This window comes from Anser brachyrhynchus, assembly GCF_964034855.1.
Source record: "Anser brachyrhynchus genome assembly, chromosome: 25".
NCBI classification, from domain to species: Eukaryota; Metazoa; Chordata; class Aves; order Anseriformes; family Anatidae; genus Anser; species Anser brachyrhynchus.
Genome location: NC_137718.1, coordinates 5,897,822 through 5,920,701, shown reverse-complemented (window position 1 = coordinate 5,920,701; position 22,880 = coordinate 5,897,822). Strand labels below are relative to the sequence as shown.

The 22,880-nt window shown below is 58.1% G+C and overlaps 1 protein-coding gene across 1 annotated transcript; it reads right to left on the bottom strand.

Annotated features, from left to right (window-relative positions):
- Nucleotides 1-352: 352 nt before the first annotated feature.
- ADAMTS8 (ADAM metallopeptidase with thrombospondin type 1 motif 8) lies at nt 353-19,502 on the bottom strand. The gene is made up of 9 exons (XM_080568148.1): nt 16,966-19,502; nt 9,175-9,414; nt 8,857-8,989; nt 8,255-8,422; nt 7,778-8,076; nt 7,108-7,291; nt 6,655-6,827; nt 6,369-6,544; nt 353-4,413 (listed from the first exon to the last, which is right to left on the bottom strand). The coding sequence occupies exons 1-9, from the start codon at nt 17,611-17,613 to the stop codon at nt 3,681-3,683; spliced, it is 2,754 nt and encodes a 917-aa protein (XP_080424274.1). The 5' UTR covers nt 17,614-19,502; the 3' UTR covers nt 353-3,680.
- Nucleotides 19,503-22,880: the final 3,378 nt, after the last annotated feature.

Sequence of the window (22,880 nt, the reverse complement as noted above, 5' to 3'; positions counted from 1 at the left end):
GTCTCACTGCAACATAAAAAGCGAAGGAGCCAGCAACCCTCCTGTTTTAGCCCGAGGCTGTGTTTCCTCCCGGTAAGCAGCAGAATTGGCTGCGCGTACATAAGCGCAGGGAGGAGGTGGCTGCTCATAGCAGGCTGCAAAACAGAGGACGATTCAAACTTCTGGGGAAGCGTTCTTGCTCCCTGGGTTTTGTCAGCTCTGTCACATGATGTTTTGGTTCAGCATCTTAGAGCTGAATTAACTGTTTATTTAAAACAGAATAAGCTACTGAAAAGGGAGATTCAAATATTGCTTTTGGGACAGAGACAGAAAACATCCTGCGAAAAGCGTTAAAAAAAAAAATACAAGAAGGTGATTGGCAGGAAATCCTTTATTGAAGAGGTAAAGGCAGAGTCACAAACAGACTTGTTCTCAAAGTCAAAAACAAAGAAAAAAAGATAAAATCAGAAAACAGTATTTTTTTTTTTTTCCCCTTGCAACCGAAGTCCCGAGCTCACTTCTGTCGGATTTGTTCCGCTTGCAAAGCTCGCCCTGATTTGTGCGCGCCGGGGGAGCGAGCCCCCCGCCGTGTAACACGGGGGCCGCACGCGGAGCGAGACCTCCCCTCTCCGGCACCGCCGCGGGTTTCGGAGCGGGGACGTGGGAGCAGCATGATAAAACACAGACAGTCTTTTTTTTTTTTTTTTTCCCCTTTTTTCTTCTCATTTCCAGACAGCTACTGTACAAAACAAAAAATTCATAATAAATACCTAACACGAGAGGCTCAGTACGTTGCTACAATCCTTCACTGAAGGGAAACATATATATACACATATATATCCTAATATATAATCTCTTGGACTTAATCAGCGTAAAGGCTACGTGTTTCTACGGGAAGGCAGGACGGGAACAGCATGTGCCAGACCCCACACCTCACCCAGACCCCGCACCCCAGCCCCAGGCAGGGCCCTATCAGCATCCTGGCTGGAAAAGCAAGAAAAGATCAAAACTGGGTGCGTTTTGATCAAAACCGGGTGCATTTTGATCAAAACCGGGTGCATTTTCTGCAAGGAGCCTCCTGCCCTTGCACAGATGTGCATCTTCAGCCGCGCTCCTGCGGTTGCTCCTTTGACATCCCGGGGAGGTGCCAGGGGAAAACGGGCACAGTGCGGGATTTGCCTGCAGCAGGGAGGGTTTTTTTGCATAGGGGAAGCTCTGGCTAAGAGGCTGCACAGCTAATATGAGAAACTGGAAGAGGCCCTTGGCGTGCAAGACTCCTGTGTGGGGCTGATAAATACGGACGTTTTCCTTGGCACCGTCTCAGGCTGAAATTTCTGACCCATCCTAAATGGATGCTGGTTACAACGCTGGAGAGGAAACACATGCTCGCCTTTGAGCTGAAACCCTCTCAGATGCAAAGGGGAAAAGAAAATAACCCAGCAAGGCTACATGACTTTAGCATCCAGCTATTTGTTAGAGCGAGAGGCCTTAAATTCCTGGAGATTAATTAGCAGACAGAGAACATTGCCCGAAGGTAGGTCTGAACTGCAGCCCAAGCAGCTCTGCATCCAAACTCCGCAGCTGGCCTTTGTTTTTTTCTTTTCTAAAAAAGAGCCAAGCCAAAACCCTCAGCCCTCTGCTCCCTGGTTATACGCCCCTTGGCTTTGAGAGGGGTCAGCCACCGAAGGGGCGAACGTCCCCGCTTTCCGAGCCTAGGTTAGGGGACGGGCTTCTGGCCAGTGGCTCAGCCCCCGGTCCCATCCTGCACGGTGGGCACAGCACCAGGAAGGGTTTCACGCCAGCTCAGAGATGAACCCCCTGCTCCAAACCCGGAGGTCCACGTCGACTGCAAAATCCTCAGCCCTCTCCCTGCTACCGCAGAGCTTCAGCACAGCGTCACATCTCCACGCCGGAGCCTCCTCGCAGACAAGGCAGGCTGTCTGCTTGGAAAGGGGGCAAAAAGAATTTCTCCCAAAGGCACGGTTCGCAAGGTGGACCTGCCAATCGGTCACCTCCAAGCTGGTGAAAATATCTTATCGCCCCCCAGCCCTTCTTGCAGAAGCGCCCTCTCGTTTTGCAGCAGTGTTTCCCGTGCTCAGAGCAGCTCCTGGACAAAAAGCAGCTCCACGAGGCCGCTTCGTTTTGCAGAGGGGGAAAGACAGATGTAGCGAATCCAAGTCCTCCTGCTGCTGCCAGCCAGCAGGAGCGAAGCCGGGTGTTTTTGCTGCGGGGACGTGCTGCTCTCCTCAATCCAGGTTGGGGTTTCCAGCCCTTTTCTCCCACTCCCCTCTGCCATGGGAGAAAGGCAGACAGGAGGGGCCATTCCCCCTGGGAATTCAAGGGGGGAGACGCATGCCTGGCCATCCGCAGGGAAGCGGCAAGGGGCACACAGAGAGGAGCCTCTGGACGCTGAGACATCCACTCACGGCACGATGTCCATGACAAAACATTTGCGGATTCCAGCCCAGCTCCCAAGGCAGCGGCTGCTGCCAACACATGTCCAGCGAGAGGCGACTGCTTCAAAAGGGGAAAGTTCAGCGAGTGAGCAGCATCTGCGCCGCGGCCAGACAGCGTCCGGGCTGGGAGAGGGGGCCCAGCCGGTCCCTGCTGGGCAGGAGGAGCTCCAGCCCTGCGAGGCTCCGTTTTAGACCTTCCAGTCCCAAATTAAGCGGGGCTGGAGCCAAACGCTGGATCTGAGCATCCTCACGCGCCCCAGGCTCGGGAAATCAGGGTTGAGCGGTGGCACCGGTCGCTGCGGTGGGGTGGGAGAGGCTGGGTCTCACTCGGCACCTGCGGGTCCTGGGGATGTTTGGGAAGGGGGGGGTTGCAGTGTTGGAGGTGATAAATCCGGCAGGAAGCGTGACGATCCCATAGCCCGGCCTCCCACCTAACGCATGCCCTCAGCTCGGTCCTGCTGCAAGCCAGATGAGCAAATTATCTTTGCAACTAAAAGCGCAGCTGATAAAGTGAGCATGCAGCGCACAGAGCCAAGGAAGACAAGAGAGGGGATGGTGGCACGGCCAAGTGGCTCTTCCAGAGGGGAATGGGGCACAGCAATAGGCGTTTCACAGCCAGAGCACTGCAGAAGCTTTAATTAATCCTTGTGGCAACCCTGCAAGTGGGATCGGGTGTAATTAAGCCTTGGTTTTAGAGCTGGGGAAATGGAGGCGTGGAGACAAGAATTCCTGGTGGGGCTGCGGCTCAGGGAACAACGGCGGGTGCTGGGGGATGTTTGGAGGCAGAGGTTTGTCACCGCCTGGATGATAAATCCAGCAGAAGCTGCCACAACTGATTAGCCCAGCCCTCAGCTCATTCCCTCTTCCAGCCAAACGAGGGAGTTATCTCCAGCTGAAACCACAGCTGATAAAACGCTCCTTGTGCTCAGACACCCACACTGCTGCATGGCGGGGACAGCGACCCGACCCGACCCGCGCAGCGGCGCTTTTGGAAAGAAACCCCAAATTTATCACATCCTAGACCAGCACCACCCACCCCAGCCCTCCTCGGCCCGCAGCCCCAGCCAGCCAGAAAGGAAAAAAGAAGCGATTCCTCCCCTTTTTGCTGCCGTTATTCCCCCCTCTGAGGTAGATGCTGATGGGGGGGGATGAACTACGGGGGTACCAGCGGCTATCGTCCTTGAGGGCATCTGTGTCCCCATCCCCGGGGGTCAGGAGCATCGCCCCGTCCCGTCCCGTCCCCACTCAGCACTGCCGCAGCAGGCAGGCGGCGGTGGCCGGCGGCGGCCCCGGGGAGCTGCATTTCTCCGGGGCGATGATGGTGCCGGTGTAGTGGATGCAGGAGGCGTTGCGCGTCCGCACGCCCTCGCCGCACGTCTGGGAGCAGGGGGACCAGGGGCCCAGGCGCCAGAGCGGGCAGGGGACGTCGCCGCAGGGCTTGATGTCCTCGGGCTTGAGGGCTCGGTCGCAGGTGGAGGAAGGTTGGCCCTCAACGTCCCGGCAGTCCACCGTCCGCCTCTGCCAGCCCGAGCCACAGGTCTTGGAGCACTCGGACCAGTCGCCCAGGACCCACTGGGAGGTGAGCATCGGGCGGATGACGTTGGCCGACTTCTTCTCTTTGCCCTTCTGCTTGCTGAAGGGGACGTCCTTGGGGATGAAGAAGGTGTACTTGACCTTGGGTGGGAAGACCTCGCTGGCGATGGTCAGCAGCTGGACGGTCAGTGGCTCGGGGAGCTGCCGGAAGCTCTGCAGCCTCTCCAAGGTCGTCATGGAGCCGCTGTACTTCAGGATGGTCCCCTTAACGAGGATGTCCTGCTCCATGGCCGAGATGGCGAAGTCGCCGTTCAGCAGGTACTTGCCCTCCAGGGTCCTCAGGGCCAGGTAATTCCCGTCGTGACGGACCCCGCGGTGGCTGCGCTGCTTGATGTCGATGTTGGTGGCCCCGGCGGGGATGGTGACGATGTCGTTGTAGCCGTACCTGCGTGGGGCAAAGCGACACGGTTATTTTCTGGGCCTGTTGAGAGGAGGCCCGTGCAGGGGATAACATTTTCCAAGAGGGATCACGGCTCTGAAGCCGTCTCTCAGTATCCCAGGGCGCTGCGGCTGTGCCAGATGTGCGCCAGGCTGGAAGAAATCCCTAAATTACATGCAAAAACGAGCAACGCAATCAAAGGAATTATCACAGTGATCATCCTCGGGAGGAAATTCCGGTTACTTTCATGCTGCCCGCACTCCCTTTCGTCTGAAACGGCCGCAGCATTTGGCACCAAAAGCCCAGATGTGCCCGGTGACTTTGTCGCTGCTGAAGGCGCAGTGGGGCAGGGGAGAGGCGGGCGCATCACAGGGTGGGTCCGGGGGCCAGACCTCGCTGCCAAAAACAGATCAGGAGCCAAACAGTTACCAGCACAGCCATCGCAGGCTGCGGATGGCTTGGCGTGAACTGGAAAGCCTTTCCTAGAAGGCAGCAAGAACCGGGGCAGCAAAAAATACCCGTGCCAGCGCCTGCGGTGCTGTAACGCCGACTGGCAGCTGTGCCAAAAGTGCCGCCCCGTGCCACGGGGCCGGCAGGGGTCTCGTGTGCATTCCCCAGGTTGATGCTGCGGTCGGTAATTACCGTCGGAGTATTTTGGAGCAAAGCCTTCGGGTCAAACCCTGCTCTCAGTCGCCCTGGCCTCCATAACCCTGATCTTAATGGGATCTCTTCTTGGCCGTAGCTACCACGCTAATCTCTCCTTAGTCAACCACAAACAATTCATAGGAGAATGGAAGCTCCATTCATCTGGCTCCCTGGAAGGAAACCATTTAGGAAATCTAATTTGACTGCGTGAGTCACCTCGCCACATGGAATGGGATGTGCTGGGCTTTTGTTGCTATCTGTTCAGCAAAGCCTCCGTGGGACACATGAACTCCGGCTCCTGACAAAGCATCTTGGGCGAGGGAAGCAGCTGCCTCAAAGCCCACGTCCTGGGACCAAACCTCACCCCAAGCCAGGGAGAAGCTGAGCTATTTATATCCTGAATCAGCCCTCAAAATGTGCCTCAAGCAGGCTCCCTGCACTGCGGAGGGATTCCTATCGTAAACTCCTCCGGGCGACGGCTTTATTCCCGTATGGGGTGTCAGCACCAGCTATGGTTTTCGGAGATAAGCTCCCCCTGCAGAAGACTGCCGCAGAGTAAAGGCAGCGAAGCCCTGGAGCCTGGGGATGAGCTCAGCCCGCGTCTGCAGGGCTGCAAACCCCGGTGGCTCCTTGAGTCCGCAGACGCAGCCCACAGCTGGGCGCAATGCTTCGGGTGCAGAAAGCAAAACGTCTTTACATAGCTTTGGAGGATTCCCAATATTCCCGGTCCAGCAACAGAATGGAAGGAAGGGGAAGGATTTCCTAAACATCACGCTGTTTCCCAGCAGTGAGAAGCAGAAGCAGGCCCTCTCTGGTTTTGCTGCTTGAGAGCAAAACACGCAAAGCCCCAAATATCCAATTTACCCCTCTGCACCACGGCAGCTTCCAGAGCCAGCACCGTAAGCCAGGTCCTGCACAGCACCCCCTGCTCCATGCAGAGACACCCCAGAACCAGCGGTGGGGACCAGGGGTAGGGGCAGGGGAGCCAGGCAGGAGCCCGGCCGTGGAAACGCTGCCTCTGCTCTTTGATAAGCCCGGGCCTGGTCTCGTTTCCTCTGTGGCGAGCGTAGGAAGCGCTTACGCAGACGCTGGGCTTTCGTGAACATCTGCCCAGCGCTCCGGGGCTGGCTGCGAGGGACGGAGCGAGCAAAGCTCCCCGGCCAGATGTTGCCGGGTCAGGAGCTCTGCGGAGCGAGAGCAGCTTTTCCGATCGCAGCCTGGAGAGGAACAAACGCGTCTCCGCTCCCTTCCGACGGCCTGGCGCTGCTCTTCTCCCCCAGCCCCTCTCTGCGGACCCGCTCTCCCCTGAGCCTTACTTGGATCTGTTGAGCGAGCCGGATATTTTCCTGCAAGTCGAGCCGTTGCCGCCGCACACCCCGCATTTGTCCAGCTTCTTGGAGGACCCGACGACGTGATCGCAGCCGGCCTTGATGCACTGCCCGTGCACGCAGATGGAGAGGGTCTCCGGACCACACAGCGTCCCGTCGATCACCTGGGGAGGAGAGGGCGAGGAGGAGCAGTCAGGGCACGGCTGCCTGCAGGGATTTGCTCTGACTCAGGGTAGGGACGGGCGTTAGGAATTGCCATCACGAGACACCTTACTTTGGCCTCAAAGACTTTAAACTCGCTCCTCCCCCTGGCTCGGCAGAAGAGCTTGCAGCGGTCCCGGGGGGACACCCCGGCGTACTTGGGGACCCACTCCAGCCGGTTCCCGTCCAGGTCGGTGAAGTTGTAGCTGTTGTACTTCTCGCACTGCTGCTCCCGAAAGCTCTTGCCTGGAAGGAAATGCAAAAATGTGACCCCAAAGCCCTGGGCTGGGAGGCAGGAACCATTATCCTCCTCTGCCATCGCGGAGACACAGGAGAGACCCGAGGATGGGGGGAGCACGCGGGGAGCACACGGAGGAGGGACGCTGAGTGCCCCCCACCCGACCGGAGGGATCGCAGCCCCCAGCAGACGGCTTTTGCCCAAAACCGCCTCCGACGGACTGCAGAGCAATCACAGGATGCTGGAGAAACAGAGAGAGGGGAGTGGGTGAGCAGATGGGTGGCTTACCATCCTGCGGGCACTCGTCGGTGTGACACGACTGGTAGCGGGTGCGCTGCCCCTCGCAGTACCTGCCGCCGTGCTGGGGCCGGGGCCGGTCGCAGTGGCGGTGGGAGAACTGCACGCCGCCGCCGCACGTCCGCGAGCAGGCGCCCCAGGGGCTCCACGGGCCCCAGTCGCCATCCACCGCCGGCTGCAAGAGGCCACAGGGGGCTGAGAGGGGCGGAAGAGGCACAAAAATTCCCCTCGTCCGCCCCCAGCTCCTCTCCCCGTGCCGCTAAGCGGGGCCCTGGTCCAGCAAAGCACTTAAGCACATGCTTTGCGTGAAGTTGCTGCCGGCTTCCACGAGTTCGCGTGCTGGAAGTTTGCGCTTTGTTGGCTGGCTCAGAAATCGCTGCTAATACCCCCCGGAAAAAAAAAAAATAAATACATCAGTTTAATCAGAGTTAATTGCAGAGCTGCTGGCTGCTCGCTCTGGTTAGGACCAGCCTGGTGAACGCGCAGCAGTGCGCTTCTAACACAAATTAGCAAAAAGCACAGTGCTGTTGGAGGAGATATCCAGAATATAAACCCAGCAAACCCCAATATGATCCCGGAGACTGCGGGACGGGGGTTTGGGAACCCCAGAAATCCACGTCCCAGCCCGGCAGCCCCACGTCCCCCCGAGCTGTGCTGGTACCTGGGGCTGGAGCGCGTCCTGGGGCAGGCAGGCACCATCCCAGCAGAGCCCGCCGCCCTTGCAGGGGGTGCCGTCGGCCCAGGGCAGGCTGCCGTTCTTGGTGTGGCACAGCGGCTCCCCGGTGCCCATCCTGCACCACAGCTGGGCGCAGATGTCCTCCTCCGTGGTGTTGGGGCAGTGCTGGAAGTCCTTGCCGAAGATCTGCTGGCACTGCTGGTCCAGGCTGTAGAGGGCCCCTCGGCCGGGCAGCTCGGCGGGCAGGGAGAGGGCTTTGGCCGGGGCATCGAGCAGGCAGTCGCCTGCAAGCGGCAAGGAGGTGCAAGAGTTAGGCTGGAGATGCATCCTGACACCACGGGTGGCACCGAGAAGGTGACCAGAGCTTCAGCCTGCGGTCTGACTGAGCGCCCTCCACCCCACGAACCCCTCCAGGGCTTGCAAGGAGCCCGAGCAATCGAGGAAACCGCTGCCGAGCCTTACCGTGCCCGCCGTCCAGGAACTCGGTGAGGTACATGGCGCTGCAGGGCGACCACGGCTGGCTCTTGTTCAGGTGGACAAAAAGCGGGGCCATCATGTGGTGCTTGCCGAGGGGCCCGAAGAGCCGCTCGCAGGTCTTGGAGTCGTCGTGGGGCATGCTGAGCACGTGGCCTGGGGAGCAGGGAGCACCTCTGTGAGTCACCTGCCATTTCCTACGGCTGCAAATGCTATTTGCTTCCGTAAATCCAAAGCGATAAACAAAATGCTTGCTTGCTGTAACGCAATGATGCATGAGATGTTGGGGAAAACAACCCAAATTAGCAGATCTCCAGGAGCAAAACAAGGGTGAGAAGCTCCTGGTCCCATGCCGTAGCTCGTCACAGCTTAGTTACACCAGAATAAGGCACCCATTTCTACCAGCTCTGGCATTTGTAAATACGTTTGCTCACATAAACCAGCCCCTGCTGGTGCCTGAAGCCCCCCCGGTGCCACGACAGGCTTTGCAGCTGGTACCCAGAGTGGAGATGCCAGTGCTGGGCTGAAAACAATATAAAACACACACAAAAAAAAACAAAACAGGAAAAACACCAGAGGCTGTGCATTACCCAGTTCATGAGCCAGGGTGTAGGCTGCCTGCAGGCCCTCGTCCTCGATCACCGAGCAGCTTTTGTTGCGGTCGCACATGGTGCCGATATCCGCCACCCCCAGCGTGTCGCAGCTCTGGTGCCCGCAGAAATCCTGTCAGAAGGCAGCACCAAGAGGGGTGAGGACGGGGAAACCCAAAACTTGGTGCCCAGAAAGCACCAACCCACGATCTGCTCGGCTCATCCCCACCGGGAGCTCCGTCCCGTGCTCTCCCCTCCCTCCAGGGCCACCTCGATGCCTCATCTCCCCCCGAGCCCGTGCCAGGGGTCCCTGCAGACCTGTCTGGTGAGCAGGATGGCGGTGTCGTAGTGCTCGGGGTGCCGGTCGCTCAGGGGATTGAACTGCTGCTGCCAGCTGCAGAAGTTGCGCAGGGTGAGGCCGCCGTTGTCGGACACCTCCGGCCCCGCCGCCTCGTCGTCCACCACCAGCACCTTCACCACCACCAGGTTGATGGCGTTCTTCAGGCTGGGGTGCTTGTAGATGCGGGCTGCCATGGACATCAGGGTCAGGACGTGGTTCTGCAGGGAGGGAGAGGGATGGGAAAAGCCTTGGTGACACCTCATGGGCGGGGGTGCGTGGTGTACCTCGCATCTGCTCGGGGCGACTCTCAGTTTTGCTAGGCAATGAGAAGTCAGACCCGTTCATGAAGCCTACCACGTCCCCACGGAGCCATGCAACCACCTGGGCTGGTGGACAAGGTGCTGCCTTCCTGGCACACGGTGCTGTGCAGCTTGTGCCAGCGGGAAGGACGCGGCAGGTTACGGGCAGGACGATTCCACCCCGTGGTCATTGCCTTGTCCCCTTCTCCAGCCTCCGCCTGTCACATGCCGTGAACCCTTTGCACCCAGGGACCCTGTGGGAAAGCCTCACGTGTCCTCACCAGTGCTCCTGCATATTCCCAGGGCATTAACCCTGCCCTCGTCTCCCCGGGGCAGGGGCCGCCGTGCGTGCACAGCCGCCGCTGCTGCAAATTTCCCTCCTGCTGCTGCAAAATTCCTGCCCGTGCTGGTCGGCAGGGCCCGAACCCGATGTCCCCAGCCACAAGCCACGCTTTCTGCCCACAACACTCGGCACTGTTACTCCTTGAACGTGTTCTCTGGCCTCGGCCCACACGTCCGAGCCGCGTGCGGCTCCTTCCCACCGCGGTCCCTGCTCGTGAATGGGGCTCGCTCCCACCCCGGGGCTTCTCCCAGCAGCATCCTCTGCTCGGCGGCTGGGACAGCCGGCGGTTACTTCATATGTCAAGTGCGCCAGCAACGTTTAGGCTGATGTAAACATCTTATCGGAGCATCGACATTCCTCTTCTGCTTGGCACCCGTTCACAGACCCGGAGTCAGGGGAAAAAAATGCGGCTATTACACAACACGCGAGTGTTGGGAAAGAGAAAGTGGCTTCTCCCGGCCCCAGACGGGTCGCCCCGCCGCGGCACCGCCAGCCCACGGAGCCGGCGGGAGCCCCCCGTGTGTGTCTCATGTCCCGGGCCAAAACACGCAGCGAATGTCGCGGAGAAGTCACCGCCGAGGCCAGAAACGCGGACGAGGTCCCTGCGAGCGCAGCCACTTGCTCCAGGGGACAGGGGAACTGTCTATCCCATGGGGAAGTCCATTGGGAACCTACCTAAAAATAGCACAAAGCCTTCCTAAAATTACCCCTGGGAGGACCTAGAAGGATGCTCTGCAGGTCCACAGCCTCCCATTTCCTCTGCATCCAGAGTGCTCGTGTAAAACCACGCGGCATCGCCAGCCATTGAGGGGACGATGCGAGAAAAAGGGGCAACTTCTTCCCAACTGCACTGCGGGGAGGTTTTCCTCTCTACAATAGTCTTAAGGTCAATACGTGCACCACAAAACGTGCCTGGGACACAGAACCTAACCTTAATGCCATCATTCCTGCTCAAGCACTATAAGAGGTGTTAAAAATCACGGGATCATCCAGCACCTTGGAGCAAATCCTGCCCTGTCCCTGTCCATCCCCTTCCAGGTGTCTCACCAGTCTGTATTTTTTCACCTGGGAGCTCTCAGAGCCCTAGGATGTGACTGTGGGGCTATGCCCAGCCAAGAAACTATTTCAGTAGTGGGAACGCGGGGGCTTGGAAAACATCCGTCTGCCTGCCCTCCATCTGCAAAGCGCCAGAAAGAGCTGGAAAGATGTAAAGTGAACCAAACAAACGGCTATTTAGCACGGATTAAAAGGTCAAATTCACTTGTTCCACCATCTGGTGTCTATTTATACCCGTCCTTGGACCGTGCAGGAGCTCACTGGGTTTCGGGTGGCCCAATGCAGGACCCCAACTGCTCCGGGGAGAGCAGCAGCCCACCTGCATCCCTCCTTGCTTTGGCCAAGGGCTCGGAGTTGGCGCTAAAAATGAGCTACGGGGTCCCCAGGGCTCAGGAGAGGCCGACTTTGCTCTTTTGGCCAACGACCGACTACAGATGAGCCGAATCCCGCTCCTCGCATCCTCCCCGTGCCTTTGCAAAGAGGCTGGATGAGCCACCTAGGAGGGAACGCTCGGGCTCGTGGGCTGATTTCTGTCTCCTTGCAAGGTGCCGCTGTGATTTCCAACCTGCGCCCTCGGAGATCTTGGCAGGATTTCTGTCCAGCTGGTAAATACGGCCGGAAAACCAGCCCCTCGAGGTGCCAGCCCCCACGGATCGCGGGAGCATCCCTTCTCTGCTCCACCTGCCCTGCAGAGGTGGCACAAGGGTCTCTACAGCCTGGCTCGTTTTGCTCCCAAGAAGGCCAAATTCAACCCTTTTTCCCCCCCAAGTGCCCGTGCCACAGCTCTGTTACTCCTCCTGCCGCAGCACTGCCATTTCCTACCCCAGCCCTGACATTGCCCTTTCCTACCGAAGCCCCGAGCGAGCCGCACACGTGCGCCACCGGCATTGCTGCTGTGCCTGGGGAGGAGGAAGAACCCTGCTCGGGCAAACTGCACGGCAGCCACTTCGCAAGGAGAAAACTATTTATCTAGACCCGCGGGGGACTCGATCCTGGGGGAGACAACGCAGCCCTTACCCAGGCAGCTGCCTGACGTGGTTACAGGTCACGGGACTGCCAGCGGCAAGCAGTACGTGCGGTGAAGAGGCTCAGCAATGAAAAAAATAAATAAGTTGGAGCACAGAGAACTGGAGTGATTGCTTGCAACTTGCCAATGCCGAAGGATTGCGCTTTCTGATACAGGCTCTTGCAAAATCTCTACTTACGTTCATCTTCAAAGGAAGCACTTGGAAGCTGAAGGCTGCAGAGATCCCCAAACTGTTTTGTAAAATTATTATAATTTTTTTTTTGGGGGGGAGGGGGGACCTGGGGGGAGGATAAACCATGCTTAGACCGACACTATTGCTGTGGTATGCACATGATGATCTAATGCCGTGGTCCCACCCAGTGCAGGAGGATGGCAGGGTGCAGCCCCCGGCACGGCTCGCCTCCCCCCGACACGCTCCCCAGCTTGCACTGGGGAAAAACACCCGCGGAGCCTAACTGCTGTGCTTGGCCTGCTCTAGGGCTGTAGGTTTGTTTGTTTGTTCATAAGGTTGCTTTTTTTTTTTTTTTTCCCCTCCCCTCCCTTCGCCCTAGAAGCCAGCATTTCTGTAGGGGGAGAGAAGAAAAGCGCTGAGATTTCTGGAGAGCGGACAGATGGAAGGAAGAAAACACAGGGTCAGATGTGAGGGCTGCCCAGCTTTTGAAAACAACTGGTGAAAACACATTTCAGCCTGCCTCCCACAACATCTGCCTGGGTGCCCTGTAAAATCAGTGGTGGCAGCCAAGGGAAACAGGGGGACAAGCTGGGGGCAAGGGGGACAGCCACACCTCACCCGTGCCTGGCTGCCCCATCCCTTTCCCATTTCTCCCTTGATTTTCCTCCTCTCCCACCCCTCTTTTCCCTCCTTGCCGGATATTTGGGGCTGTCCCACGAGAGAAGCAGCTGCCCCTTGCCAGGCCAGGGATACGGAGGCACGGCAGCGCTGCTGCATGGGCCAGCAGAGAGCGAACCGCGTCCCCGAGGGGCTGCAGGGGGCGGCCCGAACAGGACTCCCCTCGTGCTGTGCCTTTCATACCGAAGCCCTTTATAATCAGCACTCAGCGGCAGGGCTGAGGCTCGGCAGCTGTTTAACATTACGAGGAGGAAGGCAAGAGGAGAAGAGCAGCACATCTGCCAAGGGGATGCTCAGGGGGTGCACGCCCCTCCTGCCCCGCGCAGCCGCGCGCCAGGGCTCCTCCGTCCCCTTGCACCTAGGTCTGGGGAAACGCAGGCGGTGCTGGTGGAGGGCAGGATCGGTGCAGGTTCCCTTTTGCTTTGCAAAAATCCCTGTTAATCCCATCCCTTGGGATCGGCTCAGGAGGGGTTGGCTCCTTTTGTCAAGGGATTAAGTGAGCTCCAAGGCTCAAGCTGCAAAGTATCTTAACCAAACCTAAGAGCCGGACACAAGGGAAACTGAGGCTTGGGGTGGCTTTGGCTTTACCTCCAGGTCACTCTGACAGCTGGCCTGAGCATCAGAGGTGGCAGCAGGACCCTGGCAGTGCCTGGATGCAGGTCAGCAGTGCCCCATGCCATGCACGGGGCCACACACTCCAGCACCCGGCTGGTCTTAGAGGGGAGGAATTGCAACAGCACTCCTAAAACCTCATAAATCTGCCTGGGAAAAACCACAAAAGTCAGGAGAGGAATCCCGGCTTAATCGGCCCAACCTCATTTTGCTGTGGCCCTTGGTCACTGCCTTCACATGCCAGCTCTTGGAGGCACGGGATACAGGCTCCTTGCATCAACGAAGAGGGAAAGAAAAGCGGGCAGCAGCCATCCCATTTGCCGAGGAAGGCTTAGAAATGCGCCTCACCCCTGGTCTCTTGGGGACAGAAATCCCACGGCAGAGATCTCCTTCTGCTGCCAACTGGCTGGGGACGTTGCGGCCAGTTTCTGTGGCTGCCTGCTGCTTTCGGGGTCGCAGACAGACCCTGGGCATGGCTGAGCACTGCTCCAAGCGCAGCCTGCATGGGGCGCAGCCTTCAGCACATCAGAGGAATTAAGCCCTGCACCATCTCCTGCCTCATTTTTCCGTAATCAAGAACCCCACTTAGTTCTGCTAGGGATACATAGTCTTCCCCCCCTTCAAAAATCATCTTGGGTTCTCTGCAGGAAAAACACAAAGAATAATTTCTGCATCCATCCTGGGGCCTCGCGCCCTTCTCTATATAGGGGAGCACTTTCTGTTCACCACCGCTCACATCCCATAAAGTCCTCCACGACCTGCTGGGTGCTCACAGGTGGTAGAGCCCAGCACTGCCCTGCTGCTGATGCCCCCCCAAACCCTCCATCTCCTGCAGTCATCAACCCAGAAGAAGGATTAAATCCCCAAATCCCAGGCCTGGTTTTGCTCTCACTTCATAATTTCCTCCCGGTTTACATGAGCATTGATGGAAGCAGAATTAAGCTCTTGTTATCTAAATTGGGTTAACAGCTGAATTATAATGGCTCAATCCATGGCACAGATTGATTAAAAATAAATCACTAATAGCATTTCCCTAATAACAGCATGACATTGATTATAATTTGCAATGCTTGAATGCATCTCATGGTGACTATCTTCTGCTTGATCTCTTGCAGCTTATGCAAGAAAGTAACTGGAAATACAAACAATGCTTGTGGCCTTCAATAAATATTTAGTAATTAAAGTGTGGTTACGGGAAGAAAAGTCACTATGTAAATATGGCTTCTTCTGACTCAACGTTGCAGCTGCCTGGGCATCTCCTTGTGAGAGCTCACTGGCACAAGGGAGCCATCACTTTTTTGGCTCCCAAAACCTAGGTCCTTAGGGAGAAGCAAGCAGATTATTTGGTCCCCAAGTTGGGAGTTTCTCCCTGTATTTGTGTTGCTGAGATCAAAAGACAGAAATAGAGCAGGTGTTTGTTGGCTGCTTTTTACTGCTACGCTTGGAGGGGAAAATGCTCTAAGTGCAGAAGCTGCCACAAGAGCTGGCTGAAGTTTTCTCCCAAGTACTTAAATGTTACCGCCCTGTTCATCCTAAGCGAGATCTCTAAAAGCTTCCTTTCCACCAGGAAACACCATGAGAGATGCTGCAAAGACACTCCTCTTCGGGACAAAGAGGAGACAGTAAAATAGGAGCCGAGCAGACTGGAAACTAATTATTAAGGTAATTAAGGGGGGAGCTGCCATGCATCTGCCCTGCAGCATCGCTCATGCTCCAGGGCTCTCCCAGCAAAGCCAGGGCACAGTTCCAGCATTTCAGCCCCTTGCAGCTCAGCAGCCTTGTGCCTTCAAGACCTTCAAGAGCTGCCACGGCACTGATGTGCCCACAGGGGTGTTATTTTTTTCTCTATCATCTCAAGCTGGGCATTATCAGGATTCCCACCCCAAAATCTATCAGAGCAGCTGCAGCAGGTTGCAGGCCACTGGGTGCTGCTTTAAAATCTTCCTGTGCCCATGTGGCTGCAGAAGGAAGATGCAAAATGCTATTTTTCCTGTCCTTTGGGGGAATCTGGGACCGCTTTCACACTACTGGAAGAGTCATTTGCACTACCATTTATTTGCCTGTTGCTTAAAGGTTTGGGTTGCTCCACTGCAAAACGGTTCTGCCTGCTGAAAGCTCTGGGGGGCTGTCTCCAAGTGCAGCATCCATTGCTCCTCGATCCCCTGCTATCTGGAGACTGAGCCCTCTGGAGCTCCTGCCAGCCCTGCTCGGGGCTACGCGAGCAAAAGCAAGCAAAGGGCAAAGCCTGAGTGATGCTGAACACCCGGAACAACAGCTGAAATCAGCTGGAGCACCGGGGCTCAGCATTTCTCAAGGTCAGGCACTGCCCGAGCAGGGCTGGAATTAACACGCTGCTTTATTAGGAGTGGAGAAGCTGGACAAAGCCGACAGAAAAAAGGACAAAGCGGGCAGAAGTGGCAAAGCCACACAGGTTTCAGGCACCCATACCAAGCTCCAAGGGCTCCTCCACCAGCCCTGTACCCTGCCAGCCACAGCAGAGGACGAGCACTTTCGGTGCACGCCTGTCACTTGCAAAGCCCCGGGGATTTCAGACCGTGCCAGCCTGGATTTGGACGCGGGGACCCAAACAAGCCTTCCCCGCCAGGAGCAGGGCAGCACGTGCAGGGAAGCAGGGCACGGCACAGGACAACGCTGGGGAGATTCCCCCATGCAAGAGCTGGGGAAACTGAGGCACTGGGAGGAGGTCCCCGAAATCAGCGACTGGTGCTGCCGAGAGCCCCTCTGCGATGAGAAGTGTGCAGCAGACCCGAGGGATCAGCCCTGTCCTTATCACATTTGCAGTTGCTCTGGCGTTTCCCGGGCTCGAGCTCCCCGGCACCAGGGGGTCACGTCCCCACCCCGTCCCGCTGCGGGGGGTCTCCGCGGTGCCTGGCCGGGGGCAGCGCGTCCACGCAGGGAATGCTTCTGGCAGCGGCGGCGTGGGGAAAGGGCAGCGCAGTGCATCTGCTGGGCTGCTAACAGGTGGCTCGGGAGCGGGGCTGTTACTGTGCCGTTTGCTGCCTGGCCCTTTTGCAGCACGGCTCTGTCCCTGCAGAGAGGGATGGGGACACCGGACACAAGGGACACTGCAGTACGCAGCCTAGGCAGGTATATGGGGTGGGTGCCGGCTCTGGAAAGGGTCCCCAACACCAACTGAGCCCCCTGCAGCCGTTGCCCAGGGACTTTTGGCTCCTACATGGTAAGCAAGAGTGGGGACAGAGCGCAGGTCCCCAGCCCACCGCCGGCTGTCCCTGCCTGTCCCTGCCCCACCAGGCTCCGGGGTGGGAAGGGGCCACCCCTTGCTGGCTCCGGGCCCCCCGAGGACCCCGGGGTGCAGCATTGGGTGGGGGGAACACGGGCTCCCCCCCTTGCTGGGCGCTCCTCCGTGCCTTAGGGGCTACGGGGGGCCGGGTGGGAGCGGGACACGGCACGGGTGGGGACACCGGGGAGCAAGGAGGGGGGACACAGAGGGATGGGGGCAGGAGGGACGGAGAAGTGGCGGGGAGGGGGGAAAGGAAGGGACAGAGGCAGCAGGGGGGGACGGGGATGGGGACGGGGACGGGGGCCAGCTCCGGCCCTTACCTCCACGTCCTCCCCGTAGAAGCGCACCATGGAGGCGTCGGCCACCAGCAGCGTCTCCACGTAGCGCGCCTCGGAGACGAAGCGCCGGGGCCTCCGGAGCGGCTCCGCGGGGCCGGCGGCTGCCGGGGGCCGGGGCCGGGCCGCCGTCGGGGCGGCCGTCGGGGCGGCGCGGCGCTGGAGGCGGTGCAAGCGGCGCCAGGGAGGGCCGGGAGCGGGCGTCCCGAGCGGCAGCAGCTCGTAGGCCGCCCCGTCGAGCAGGAAGGCGGCGCGGAGCCCGGCGGGCGGCCCGCAGCGGCTGAGCGCGGCGGGGGCATCGGGGCGCCCCTCGACGGTGCCCGCGTAGAAGCAGCCCCGGCGGGGCGAGGCCCGGCCCGGCGGCCTCCGGCCTCCTCCCAAACGCTGCAGGCGGAGGCGAGGGGCGAGGAAGGAGGCGTCGGGCCGGAGGCGAAGCACGACGGCGCGCCCGAAGGCGGCCAGCCGCAGCGCCAGCTGCCCCGACGGGGCGGGCAGGCGGGCGGGCAGCACCGGCTGAGCCTCCCGGGCCGGCGGAGGCTGAGCCTCGCGGGGCGGCGGAGGCAGCGCCCAGGCGTGGCACAGCAGCAGCAGGTGGAGCGGGGCCCGGCCGGCCAGCAGCGCCCGCCGCCCCATGGCCCGGCCCCGCCGGGCTCCCGCTGCCCGGCCCCGCGACGGCTGCTCCGCGCCGGCTGCGGAGCCCGCTGTATTTATACTTTTCTCCCCCCGGCTTTGACATAAGAGGTTTATTTTTGATGTCTCGCTGTTCCCCGCTCCCCTCCCCTGCCAGCCAGAGGCTGGGGGAGGAGGAGAAGTGAAAGAGAAAAAAAAAAAAAAAAAAAAAAGAAGAAGAAGCAGAGAAAAAAAAAAAAAAAAAAAAAAGCACTTTTGGATGGGGTTTGAGGCCAATCAGGCGCCGGGAGCCCCGCCTGCCTCCAAGTGTCAACTCCAGCCTGTTACTCTCCCGGCGTTAACCCCTTCGGCCCAGCCGCTGCCCGCCCGCGGCCGGGGCCTGATCCTGCCAGCCCCGGCAGCAGGGGGGGTGCAGGGTCCTGTCCCCGCTGGGGTCTTGCAGCCGCTTTTCCCCCCGCCGCGGGGCGAATTGCCCCGGAGGGGTGCCAGAGGGGGGCCACATCCTCCCCCTGGTTTCCTGGGGGTCCCTTCGATCGCTCCTCTGGACAGGGCTGGAAAGCACCAGGGCTTTGCGCCTGCAAGGCAGGAGGTGCCCCGGGACGTTTGGCTCTGTGGTTCCCACATACTTTACTTTGCCAGGGACAGAGGATTTTGGGCCCCAGGGAAAGCTCCGGCAGTGACAAACCCAGGAGGTTTCCGTGCCCTGAACAGCTGGGGCCACATGGGGTTTGCTCAGGCTGGAATAAAGCAACGGGCTCCGGGGGCTAAATCAGACTTGTGGGAAATCCCTACGAGAATAAAATAATGCAGCCAGCTCCCGCTGTCCATGTTGGGGGCAGGGGGGAGCGTGACTTCATTAAACACCTGGATTTCCCCCTTTCAGATCTATTTTGTCTCCCCGTCTATATTTCCCTGCGGTCAGTGGAAATCTTACAGGTCTCAGCCCACAAAAGCCGGTGGCCACTGCCACGAGTACAGAGGTGGCAAACATCGGGAGACGGGCAGAAGCACGCTGTCCCTGGCTGGGAACCTGCTTAGCACCAGGAACAACCCGGCTGTAATGGAGCAAGGGAAATTGCTCCTTATAGATTACTCCTTCTTTCCTCTTTAGCCCTCCTTCCCCATTAGTTCATGAGATTCCTGGCTTTTGGAGCACGCTTGGTGCAGCACGGAGATATCCTGGGATGGTGGCGGGTCCCATCCTGCTCCCTGTCCTGATTTCCTAAACCTTTAATGGTGGGTAGCACACACTCAGAGCTGGGCTTGTGCCTTAACCATGCAGTGGATACGAGCCCAAGGAGCAGCTCTTCTAAACTGTGGGCTTTTCTCCCCTTAGCCTAATCCTAAAAAGACCCGAAATGGTGGAGCAGCATTTGGCACCTCGCGATTCCTGCTTCCCTGTAGCTGGGAAATCAGAGTCCCGGCCACAGCTGGGCAGCTGGGTGCAGGGCGAAGGCGCACCCTTTGCTGAGGATGTATTTACATCTGCCTTTCTATTCTTATCTCCACTTAAAAGCCACATCCCTACCTATATAGTAAACACAGCAGTGGCTCTAAATAGCAGTGCTACCCCGGGGCCAAGGCTCTGATTACTTCTTGTCTTTTTAAAGTGCGGCTTTCTGTGACTGTAGGAGGAGAGGGGAGGAAATAAGAAATAAAGAAGAAAAAAAAAAGCAACCCCAGGCACGGTGTGGTTCGGTCTGGGACATCTCTCCAGGGCTGCGTATCAAATGTGCTCCCTCAACACCCGGCCTTGGCTGCTCTCCCCCGGCCGCCCGGCTGCAGCTGGAGGGGCTTTTTCATAGTTCAAATTTGCATTTGAAAATCGGCAGGAAAGCACAAATCAGGGCTAGGAGCCAAAAGTGAGCCTCAACTCTGTCTCCTCTAGCCCCAAAGCCCGCTGAAGGAGCCTGCGCAGGCACGCGGCTCCGAGGCAGAGGGGTGCCCCTGCGCTGAACTAGGACAGGTAAGGCTGCAGGCGATGCAGGGCACGTCTCTCCAACAGGATGCAATTTATTCCCGGCTTTCCGCTCTCCTTGCCGCATCTTTGATCTCGGAGGACATGCCTGCCTCTTAGCTTTAAGGCACCGCTGGTTTTCATTAGCGGCTCTCGCTGCAAACAGTAGCTGGAATTTCTCGTGGCCGATACAAGCCTCGCCGGGCTCGTTACGAGCGAGCTCAAAGGCACGCTGCGAGACAGCGAACCCACACCTGGCTGCCCCGCCACCGCTCCTCCAGGCAGGGGATGAGCACCCCCCAAGGCTTCTTGGGGTTCCTGCAGCTTAACCCCTCGCAGGACCCCTCCACGCTGCCGACAAACCTCGCCTGCCACGGCTCTCCTCTCTGTGGGGCTGCCTGAGCATGCGAAAGCCATTAAGCACGTAGTCACCGTGATTTAAAGCCCCTTTTGATCAGGCAGCTTGCAGACGTCTCCCCCTCCCCGTGTCCCCAGCTCTGCCAGGCTGTCCCCTCCCCAGGGCTCCTGCCACCGGGCACCCATCCCCGGGGGACTTTCGCCCGCCAGGACGAGGCCCACGTTGCCTTTTGGGCGAACTATTTGGGAGAAAAACCCCGGTAGGAACAAAGCAGCTCCTCTCCAAAACCTTGCCACTAGATGTCAGTGCCGCCCTGCGCTGCGGCTTCGCAGCCCCCCCCGGGACAGATTGCGGCAGCAAGGGGGGGTGAGGGGGCCACGGCCAGCCCCAAACCAGCCGTGGGTTTTCCTACACCCCATCCCTTGGCAATATCCCGAACCAGGAGGATTTTTGGCTGCTGGGGGGATGAGCTGGGCATCATCCCGGGTGCCAGCAGTGCCCGGTGCGCTCATCCCCACCGCCGCAAACCCAGGGCAGAGGTGTTCAATCCTTCTCTGACAGTGAAACAAATCCCAGAGACCAGGAGCAAAAGTTCTCCCAGCATCTCTGAGCATTTCACTTTCTGGTCAAAATAAGCAATTTCTTTGGTTTTGCTCTCAAAACGAGCAGGTTGGAAGAAATCTCGCTCATAAAAGCTCATCTGGGCTTTAAACCAGGGCCCCGGGTCCTGCCCAGCTGCCTTCGGTGTCCTAGCCGCAAGGGTTGGACGCTGAGGGTGAGGGAAAGGGCTGCAGCCTGGTGCTGGGCTTGGCTGTGCATGAGAAGGGGATGCCTGGAGTGAGAAGCATGTGAATTAGGAGCAAAATCGATCATCCCGGGAGAAATGCATAAATCCCTGCACTGAACACAGCCGCGAGAGGGCTCCCGTGGCTTACAAGTGCCGGTTAGTCTGCGTTTAGGGCCTCAGCCTCCTCACTCCCACGTAAAAAAAAGATGTTTTTACCTTCCCCTCAGTGCGGCATTTGCTCCGGGGAAAGCCATAGTTCCTACTGGGTCCCTTAAACGTAGGAAAATCCGATTTCAAGCTCCAGATGGAAAGGGCAGGGACAGCCGGGCTGCCTCCTCCAAAATCTCTTGGTGCCGCAGACCCAGCATCGCCTGGGGACCCCGAGAGCAAAGGGCCGTGCTCGTGGCCCGGGGATTTCATTTCAAAGGCTGCAGGCTCAGATTTATAAAGCACTTACCCTTTTATTCTCAATTTTTAATTGCATTTCGATTTTTAATGCAATGCATTGCGTTAAATTACATTTAATGCCTCGATTGCCAGAGCAAGAAAGTGGCACCAGAGGGCAGCCTTGCCACGGGGGTGGTTTTGGAGCCCCACTTGCCGGCAGGTGTGGTGGGATGTGCTGTCAGGGAAGCAGGATTAGGGCTTTCCAAAAGGGTAAACCCTCTCTCCAGCACTGCAGCCTCTTGCCAGGCTTCTCACCCGAGGTTTGAGGCTTGCAAGGTGTCCTGAGAGCAGCGCATTGGTGAGAGGAGCCTCCAAGGATCTCTCCGTCCCCAGCCTTAGCGCTAAAAAAATATGGCAAGTTGTACCAAAAAAGCTCTCCTCAAAGCACATAGGAACCCCCCCCTCCTCCCTATCCCACCCTCGCATGGTTTATGGGCTGACGAAAATGAATGAGCCTCATAATGGTTTGCCTGAGTGATGAGCATCCTCGGCAGCTGGATTGTGCATCGCCGTCGCCCCACGTTTATTCCAGATGTGCATAATTCTGGCAAACTTTGGGGCTTGCCCAGATCGCCACAGTTTTGCAAGCCTGGTGTATTTAGGCATATTTTCTTTATATATTTATGCCACAAATGTTGCATAAAGTTAATTAATTAAGGTTTGGCCCCACTTCGGGCAGGCCGTGTACAATACAGAGCTGTGCAGTCCTGGCTCATAAACCTTCAGGCTGGGCTGTAGGGCCCATCAGGTGTGTGCATGAGTGATAATAAGTGTGTCACACTGGTTTGGGACCATCCTCTGTCTCCTCTAAATTTCCATTGACTGTTTCAGAGCATCCTGGAAAAAAAATGCTTTTCTCATGGCTGTCTTCCTTTAACCAGGAGAGAGCCTTAAAGAGGAGGGGATGAGCACGGAGGGGGGGTTTGGATGCTTTCTAGAGATAGGAGCTACCACCAAGCAGAGACATGCAAAATCAGGCAAAAATCAAGCTTTATGATTTTTTCTACATACGTCGGTATTCCCCCTAATTCCCCTATGATTCCAGGAAGCCCTGCTGGATGCCAGAGGTGACGTTGTGTGTCTGGACCATGCGGGAGGACAGCAGAGGCGAGTGTCCCTGCTCCAGGAGCAGGGGGCAGCAGGTGGGCAGAGGTGGGAGCAGGTCGGTTTGCCTTTTGTCACCCTGCTCCTACACGTTGCAAGGGACATCCAAAGCACTACAGACGTGGGGAAGGAAAAGGAGAATGAGGATGCAGGAGGAGAAGAGAGCTGGGAAAACCCCAGCTGGCACTGCAAGAAGAGGTGCAGCACCTGGGGTGTCTCGGGGTGCTGCTCTGCTTGAGGATGTCCCAAGCACGGATCCTCCCTGCTGGTGGGGCAGGAAAAGAGCTGTTCTCATCCCCATTTTGTAGCATGGGAAACCCAAGCAGAGCATCCTACCTATCCCAGTCACTGCTACCCACGCCAGGACGAATCCAGTTAAATTCATTGTCTTCCTGGACCAAGGATGGGGCTGGTTCTAGGTGTCAAAGACCTCCACGTGCTCAGGTTTCTTGCGTCTCTCTCCCTCAATGACCCTATCTAGACACAGCCAGATTTTGTCCAAGCCTTTCTTTCCTGGAAAGCCGCCTAACAACACACTTTGACTCATCTTCAGTCCCCGGAGAGGATCCTCCTTCCTGCCCATGTGGTGGGGAACTGGGAGAGCACAGCCTGAACTT